General features: G+C 40.4%; 2 protein-coding genes across 4 annotated transcripts; both read right to left on the bottom strand.

Moving 5' to 3' along the window:
- Positions 1-32: 32 nt before the first annotated feature.
- On the bottom strand, positions 33-2545 carry LOC108037192 (odorant receptor 94b-like). 2 transcript variants are annotated; one of them, XM_017113713.2, is made up of 6 exons: positions 1933-2545; positions 1675-1873; positions 1322-1607; positions 1071-1272; positions 744-1011; positions 33-55 (listed from the first exon to the last, which is right to left on the bottom strand). In XM_017113713.2, exons 1-5 carry the CDS (start codon positions 2230-2232, stop codon positions 793-795), a joined length of 1206 nt encoding a protein of 401 aa, XP_016969202.1. In that variant the 5' UTR covers positions 2233-2545; the 3' UTR covers positions 33-55; positions 744-792. The 2 variants fall into 2 exon arrangements, with proteins under 2 accessions (XP_016969202.1, XP_016969201.1); XM_017113712.2 differs by lacking the exon at positions 33-55 and having other exon boundaries at positions 571-1011.
- Positions 2546-2882: 337 nt separating this feature from the next.
- On the bottom strand, positions 2883-7133 carry LOC108037190 (G-protein coupled receptor Mth). 2 transcript variants are annotated; one of them, XM_017113709.1, is made up of 9 exons: positions 7050-7133; positions 4909-5393; positions 4678-4846; positions 4435-4611; positions 4121-4375; positions 3882-4053; positions 3632-3823; positions 3466-3559; positions 3055-3159 (listed from the first exon to the last, which is right to left on the bottom strand). In XM_017113709.1, the coding sequence occupies exons 1-8, from the start codon at positions 7072-7074 to the stop codon at positions 3469-3471; spliced, it is 1566 nt and encodes a 521-aa protein (XP_016969198.1). In that variant the 5' UTR covers positions 7075-7133; the 3' UTR covers positions 3055-3159; positions 3466-3468. The 2 variants fall into 2 exon arrangements, with proteins under 2 accessions (XP_016969197.1, XP_016969198.1); XM_017113708.2 differs by lacking the exon at positions 3466-3559 and having other exon boundaries at positions 2883-3159.
- Positions 7134-7507: the final 374 nt, after the last annotated feature.

Raw genomic sequence — 7507 nt, forward strand, 5'->3', positions numbered from 1 at the left:
AGTTGTTTACGAGCGTGTTTATTCTTTGGGGTGTTTGCGATGAGATATCAGAGATCTGCAACGATTCATATGTTTTAAAGTACACACTCAAAAGCTTGTTTAAAAAATGTAATTTTCAAAATATTGGTAATATTAAATGTATTACTGATAGAGGCTCTAATATGGTTAAAGCTTAAGAACACATTGTGTATACCTAATAAACTTTGTCGAGTAATAAACTTTGTCCAGTAATAAACTTTGAACGATGATTGCTGCTTCCACAAAACAGTGTCTCTTCTTGTTTGTTGGGAGGAAGTCACTTCAAAAAGTATTTGATAAAATTAAGCGCGGCAGTAGACACTTCCGAGATCCGAAAGCGAAAGAGAATATATTCTCCCTGTTCTATACTTTTGCACGAACAAAACAGGTATTAAATTTCTGAGAAAACCATTGGCAATACTAAAATACTTATTTCACGTGCAAAAAACCTCATCTTTCAAAGCCTAAACTGTCCGTAAATCAATCAAAGATGGCATTTATAGGAGACACTGATTCATAAAAAATTGGTAATAGATTCGATAAATAGTTAGTCAGCACTAGATATATATTATCGTCTCACAGTGTAACTCACAAAATAGGGACCAAAAATATAATGATAGGTTGTTAAATAATACCAGGTTACAAGCCAAAACCAATCAACTACAGTATGAAAACACATTTTATGACAGCCAATTATCATAGTGCGGCTAAACGAATGTTCTAACCCGAGTAAGGGAACCCTCGACCAGTAATATGTTTATTTAAAGCCTCAGTTTATTCGGCCCTGCCATACATCTGTCGCAGCACCGCCACAATGGAGTAGGACTTGCCCAAGATGTTGGCGAAGCTAGTCAGAGTGAGACCCATGAATCCGCCCGCTGTGAACAGGAGAGGCCGTTGCGCGTTCACCATGAAGATGAGGAGGCACCTCCTGAACCGAATGTCGAATTGGAGCCAATCGCAGCCGAATCCGGAGATGGAAAGCGTCTTGCTCTGCGGTGGAAAAGTAGATAGATACATTCCATTTGACATATGGAGTTTAAATGACTAACCTGCTCGAAAACCTCGTTGCCGAACCAGCAGTAGAGGAATAACTGGCACATCAATCCCACAAGCAGGAAGTACATGATCACCGAGCTGTTGGATCCGTCGCTTAAGAGCATTTGGAACACCGTCATGGCCACTACGAGTAGGGATGATACGAACTGAAACATGACGGGCAGCATGTATACCCGCTCCAACCGCTGACGCAAACTGAAGGATAATTAGGACCGGAACGCTTAACTGTACGGGATCCACTCACTCAATCAGACTGCAGTGATACTTGACAATGGATTGCATCCAGCTGTGCGGATCCACCTCCAGCCGCCTGTCCAAATCAAGTTCCAGGGCTTCGAAGGACAGATTCAGGACCTTGAGGTGCAGGCAGATTTGGTTCATGAGCAGCACATTCGTATTGTCGATGGTGGTGAGGCCGCAGCAGACAACAATCAGGCACAGACCCATGTATAGATGCTGTACCGGAGCAGGCAGCCAACTGGGCATATAGACGCGAAATGGGAACCGCTTTCCCGCCATCGCATCCGGTTCTGCTCGAAAGGAAGGTATTAAGTGTAAAACTTTTCTGTTGCAATGGAGATTCAGACCCTTACTCACCGTTCAGCAACATGACCAAGGACATTGTCGAGGAGAAGACTGTCAGACAGAAGTACGTGAGGCAGGCCAGCTTGTTCTGGACCTCCACTTGGTGGAAGGTCGTCCTCTGCTGGCGGGATACGACGCAAGTCCTGGTGAGGAACCTAAACTTTGAAACGATCCGCTTTATCTCCCCGTAGTGGTAAAAAGTATTGAGCACCTAAGATTTTAATAGTATATAGTTTGCGGAATAATATGCACTTCGCTGTCGACCTTGACCTTAAACCAGTAGCCCAAGTGGGTGAGCGTCTCCACCACGTTCTGTGTCATCACGTCAACGTCGTTCCAGTTCAGCACCAGGTCATATATTTCGAGGCACACATAGCATAAGAGGCACGGCAGCACAATGCAACTGGTAGCGAGTATGCGAATTCTCTGGGGTTTCGACTCGGTCTTGATATCCAAAAGCGGCAGGCCCATTAACTGGGCAAGCCAGACATTTAGCTCTATGGATCCAATTATGCCGCTGTCCACATCAGAGGCCCAAATCCATTGAGTCAGTTCCCGCAACATGACCATTTTGCAATTTGATTGACTTTCTTTCGTTGAAGAAGCTTATATATGTAGTTGTCGGCGTGCTCGCATTTCGTGAAGGGGCGTTTCTCGCAGTCGAAAATTGAATCAATTACGAATTAATTCATCTACAACTTGTGTTGTTATACTCATTTATTTAATAGTATTTTCGTTATAGAAAATTATTGAAAAGGTTTGGCAGTTTGAGGGTTTTGGGAAGAAAGCATTTAGAAAAATATTTTCTTTCGATAAAGAAGCTTTTCGTGAAAGGGGCGTGTCTCGCAGACGAAAATTGAGTGGCTAAATTGTCGGCAGCCTGATGTATTACGATATATTGTGGGGCCGAAAATTTATTCATCTACAACTCGTCCTGTTATACTGATTTATTTAATGGTGTTTTCGTTATCTAGCGAAAATTGATTCTTCCTTGTGTTGTTAATACTCATTTATTGGTATTTCCGTTATGAAAAATTATTGAAAAGGTTTGACAATTAAGATATTAAGATTAAGATTAAGATTTTGAGAAAAAAAGGAATTAGAACAATATTTTCGTCTTAAATGGTAAGCTACAAGAAGAAACTAATAAACCGTGAAAGCAAGTTCAGCAAATCAAAACCTATTTTTTTTCTTCTTATTTAGACTTTATATTTTTTTTACTCTCAATGTAGCACAATTTGTTAAAAATGTTAGAGTGATGTCAGTGTGATTTGAATAAATGTAAATTTGTTAAACTAATTATTATAAAAATATTACATGCATTGATTTCCTGAGAAAAAGAAAACTGAAAGACCGTTTTAAAAATGCGACTTTTACGTCAATGATGAGTTTGGCGCCGAACAGGTTGTTCTTTCTAATCGATTCATCGAACCTGACGACTTTCGACTTACTCTTGACCTCGTACTGACGGGAATCCATTTGGGCATCGGATGGTTTCTAGGAGATACAAGTTATTAAAAACATGAAATAAGAATTAATTAATACAAAAACGCAGTATTTATCGTGAAACAAACAATTAAAGTAGGTGAAGACAGGAGACAAACGCCCTGCTAGGGAAAAGCAGAAAATTTTGGTAGGTAACAAGCAAAATACCCATGTGTAAGTGTTTAGAAACAAATATCGGAACACCCGTGCGATTAAAACACCGTCTTTGAACTGGCATGCAAGATTATTAGTTGGCTTATTAGTAGAATGAGGGTTTCCAACACCAAGTAAACAAAGACACAGTTCTCTTCGGATTACCTATTACAGGACATTTGGGTCAAATTTCGTATTCGCAAGCGAGATCTCTTCTTCGCTGTCACCGGGCTCTGATTCCTCACTCCCACCCTTAATGCTGCTCAGGCAGAGACAATGATGGGACCTGGTTATTCGATCTAATTGCACAATTTTGCAGTCGATTACTTACCGTTCTTTCAAGAGTTTCAGCGTGCTGGGCTTCAGAATAAACAGGACGAATATGATGATACCCTGGCTCCAATTAATGTAGTCGGCCACCAGTAATACTTTAGACCAAGGTGTGTTTTGGACCAAGTATGAGATTATCTCCAAGCTCCAGTTCAGACCCATGATGATGAAGAGTCGCAGAAAGAAGGTGTACCTGTAATGGAATCATGGAAGGCATAATAAATATTATTATATTGAATAATTTTAAATACGTCTGTTTGTCCGAGTTGAGCTTATGATTCCTGTCTGGCTTGTTGGCAAAGTCCTGTATGTCCCTCCTCACTTTCATTATACGAACGGCCGTCAGGGTAAACATGACTATGTTGAACACAATCAGCAACAGCATCGGTCCATAGAAGTAGAGCATGGCAGACCATTCCATAGCTGTAGTGGAAAGAGAAGTTGCATGTGAGGGCACAAACATAATCGGAAATCGGTCATCGGAACGCACTATAGATCCAACATTGTTCATACTGGCCCACACGAGGCTGCCAGTCCTCGTTCTCGACGAATTTATCAGCTATATAGGTGACTCCGGTAAAGACCGCCGCCATTCCCCAGGCGTAACAATTGTAAACCAGAAACCGAGACTGCGGCAAGTAGCGGTTGACCGTGTGCGAGGTGCCGCTGAACGTGTTCCAAAGGTGCAGACTGATGACAGAGAGCCATAAGAACGCGGCCATGACGAAGAAGTAGCCCAGGTAACCTAGCCAAGATGGGAAGAAATTTCGTTACTTTTGCATTACTCCTAGGCAATCAGCTTACCTGATGTAAGGCAGAAACCATCCGATAGTCTCCACAAGTTGAGCAGCAGGAGGAGGTAGCCCATGAAAATACTAAACATATAGCAGATGAAGCACTTGCCGTGCAAGTTCTGCAGCTTCTTAACAAAGAGGTACACGCCGATCGTAAGCAACATACAAATCAGCGAAATGATCATCACTATGAAAAGAAAAAGAAAGAAATGGTTAGTTTGAAAGGATCTAAATATTGTAAATATTAGCTTACCGACGGTTTGCGCCGTCTTTCCCGTTTTAGATTGCTCTATCGGGCAATTGTGGGGCGCAATTTGAATAAACGTTGTGTTTTGGACTGTGTCTTCAAATTCAAAATGCTGCATGCAGTATTCACGCTTGTTCAAAAACTTCATGTCATAGTGGCGTTTAAATGTCCCGTTCTACAGAGGCCAATGCCGGTTAAACTTGTCACATATATAGCATAATTATTAAGGTAATAGACCTCAAACAGTGTGTACTTATCCGCTTCATCTCGACTGTCTAGGTAGAACGTACTTTCGCAGGGCATAGGCAGATCCCACTGCACTATGAATTCATTTTTAAAGTGCCTTTTTACCACGGACCCGTTGTTCAGGGTTAGGTTCAGGAAAGGATCTAAGCTTTCCATATCTTCCTCCGTCCCTTCAAGGCACTCTCCATAATCAAATATGTGATTGTGGGGGCAGCAGAACCTGACGCAGGGCTTCAGTTTGCAGACACATCCTCTTAGGTGGCTCTCAACCTTCTCCTTCGAGTCGTCCGGCAGAAGTTTGTAGTCATATTCACCCGTCAAATGCACGGGAATGACCAAGTTTTCATAGAGATAGGAACCATTTGATAACTTTTGAGCCGACGTAATATTAGCAGTGTCGAAAAAGTCGCAATTGGGAATATCCGCATCTCCGTGTTCTACCACCAGCAAAAGAGCTGTGGCAAACACAAGATTTCCTGTGAAAATCAAAACGGTTATCCAAAAGCACAATTTTTTTAGAGAAGGCAATGGTGTATTTTTGTGGTGAAACCATATTCGTTTTTAGCCAATCACTCTTGAATGCTGTGATTACTCCCACAAAAGTCCCACTCAAAGCACACTTTTGACCAGCAGAATTCCTTATAAACGATCGGCCATCACATTTAAAGCCAGAAGATCCTTTTTATACCCTTGCAGAGGGTATTATAATTTCAGTCAAAAGTTTGCAACGCACTGTCTCATGGCATACGGTCTTATGAGAGTTTTTGAGAGTAAGTGAAGAGTGAAGTGTGTTTGAATGTCACTTGGCAATTCTCGATGGTCTGCTATTGAGCTATGTAATTCCAGTATTTTTATACCCTTGCAGAGGGTATTATAATTTTGGTCAAAAGTGTGCAACGCAGTGAAGGAGACATCTCCGACCCTATAAAGTATATATATTCTTGATCAGGATCACCTCCTGAGTTGATACAGCCATGTCCGTCTGTCCGTCTGTCTGTCCGTCTGTCCGTCTGTCTGTTTCTACGCAAACTAGTCTCTCAGTTTTAAAGCTATCGAGTTGAAACTTTGCACACACCCTTCTTTCCTTTGCACGCAGTATATATGTCGGAACGGCCGGGATCGGCCGGGATCGGCCGACTATATCCTATAGCTGCCATATAACTGATTGATCGGAAATGCCATAACTTTTGTGTTTGTAAAGTTAGGAAGTTGGAATTTTCTATGGGTTTTATAGTTGGCCAATCAATCCGACCTACCAAATTTCATAAGGATCGGAGGACTATATCCTATAGCCGTCATATAACTGATTAATCGGAAATGCCGTAACTTTGGTGTTTGTTGGCCAATCAAACCCACCTACCAAATTTCATAAGGATCGGCCGACTATATCCTATAGCTGCCATATAACTGAACGATTGGAAATGCCATAACTTTGGTGTTTTTAAAGTTAGGAAGTTTGGATTTTTTATGAGTATTAAGAATGCATCATATGAATAATTTTGGAGAATATAATTTACAGAGTATTCTGCAAGGGTATATCAACTTCGGCTCCGCCCGAAGTTAGCTTTCCTTTCTTGTTTCTTTTGACATATTATTTAACATATCAGCCAACAAAAACTCATAAACAAATTTTTAACAATTAACTGCCTTTTTTTTTTTTTTTATAATTTGGCAAACAATTAATTGACATACAGTTTGTCATATAGGGAATGACCTTTTTGGAAACCCATTAAAATAAAACGCTCGGTTAGAGATGTGATCTACATTTGTCGTTTGTCTATTTAAAATTGTAGTATCACAACTTATGAGTCATTTTCCGGTACGTTATGTCAGTTAGCAACATTATAAACTAAAGATATGAGAAACAAGAAAGGAAAGCTAACTTCGGGCGGAGGCGAATATTTTGTTAATTATATTCTCCAAAATTATTCATATGATACTCATTAAAAATCCCAACGTAATAACTTTAAAAACTCCAAAGATATGGCATTCCAATCGTTCAGTTATATGGCAGCTAAAGGATATTACAAAAGGAAAAATGTAAAAATTTACATTTTTATTGCTATAATATAATGTTTGGTTTCTACGAAATTTTACATATTCCAAACAATTACTTGACACACTGCACTTACTCAGAAGTCTTCGATTTCTGGGCATTAAACTATTGAAAAGAAAGTGCTATATAGCATATATATAGAATTTGGCGGTTGTCTTTCTGCACGCGTTGTTAAGGTTACTGAACGGAAAACTTCCAGAATTATCGGCAACACAGCCACATTTCTCATCGCTCTGACTTTAGTACAGTGGCTCACAGCTTATTTCGTGCATTTGAAATCAAACACCTAAAAGCTACGGTCGAGCATGGCGGAGGTCTTGTTATGGTTTGGGCCTGTATGGCAGCTTCTGGTGGGGCAACCTCGTTTTATTGACGGGATCATAGATGGCCAAAATTTAAATTTAAATTTAAAACCCTTAGAAAATCCCAATTAATTTCGTCGATGCCCCGTCGCCTCAGAGCAGTAGTGGAGGCTAATGGCAGGCATGCTAAATATTAGTCATTTATATCTTATTATAACATAGATATAGTTTT

This window comes from Drosophila rhopaloa, unplaced genomic scaffold (genome assembly GCF_018152115.1).
Source record: "Drosophila rhopaloa isolate 14029-0021.01 unplaced genomic scaffold, ASM1815211v1 contig_159, whole genome shotgun sequence".
Taxonomy (NCBI): Eukaryota; Metazoa; Arthropoda; class Insecta; order Diptera; family Drosophilidae; genus Drosophila; species Drosophila rhopaloa.

Coding starts and splice junctions, on each gene's coding strand:
- LOC108037192 (XM_017113713.2), bottom strand. CDS start 2,232: ATGGTCATGTTGCGGGAACTGACTCAATGGATTTGGGCCTCTGATGTG. Junction 1,874..1,932: donor ACTTGGGCTACTGGTTTAAG/GTCAAGGTCGAC, acceptor TTAAAATCTTAG/GTGCTCAATACTTTTTACCA. Junction 1,012..1,070: donor GCAACGAGGTTTTCGAGCAG/GTTAGTCATTTA, acceptor TTTCCACCGCAG/AGCAAGACGCTTTCCATCTC.
- LOC108037190 (XM_017113708.2), bottom strand. CDS start 7,074: ATGCCCAGAAATCGAAGACTTCTGA. Junction 5,394..7,049: donor CAGAAATCGAAGACTTCTGA/GTAAGTGCAGTG, acceptor TGATTTTCACAG/GAAATCTTGTGTTTGCCACA. Junction 3,824..3,881: donor CTCAACTCGGACAAACAGAC/GTATTTAAAATT, acceptor ATTCCATTACAG/GTACACCTTCTTTCTGCGAC.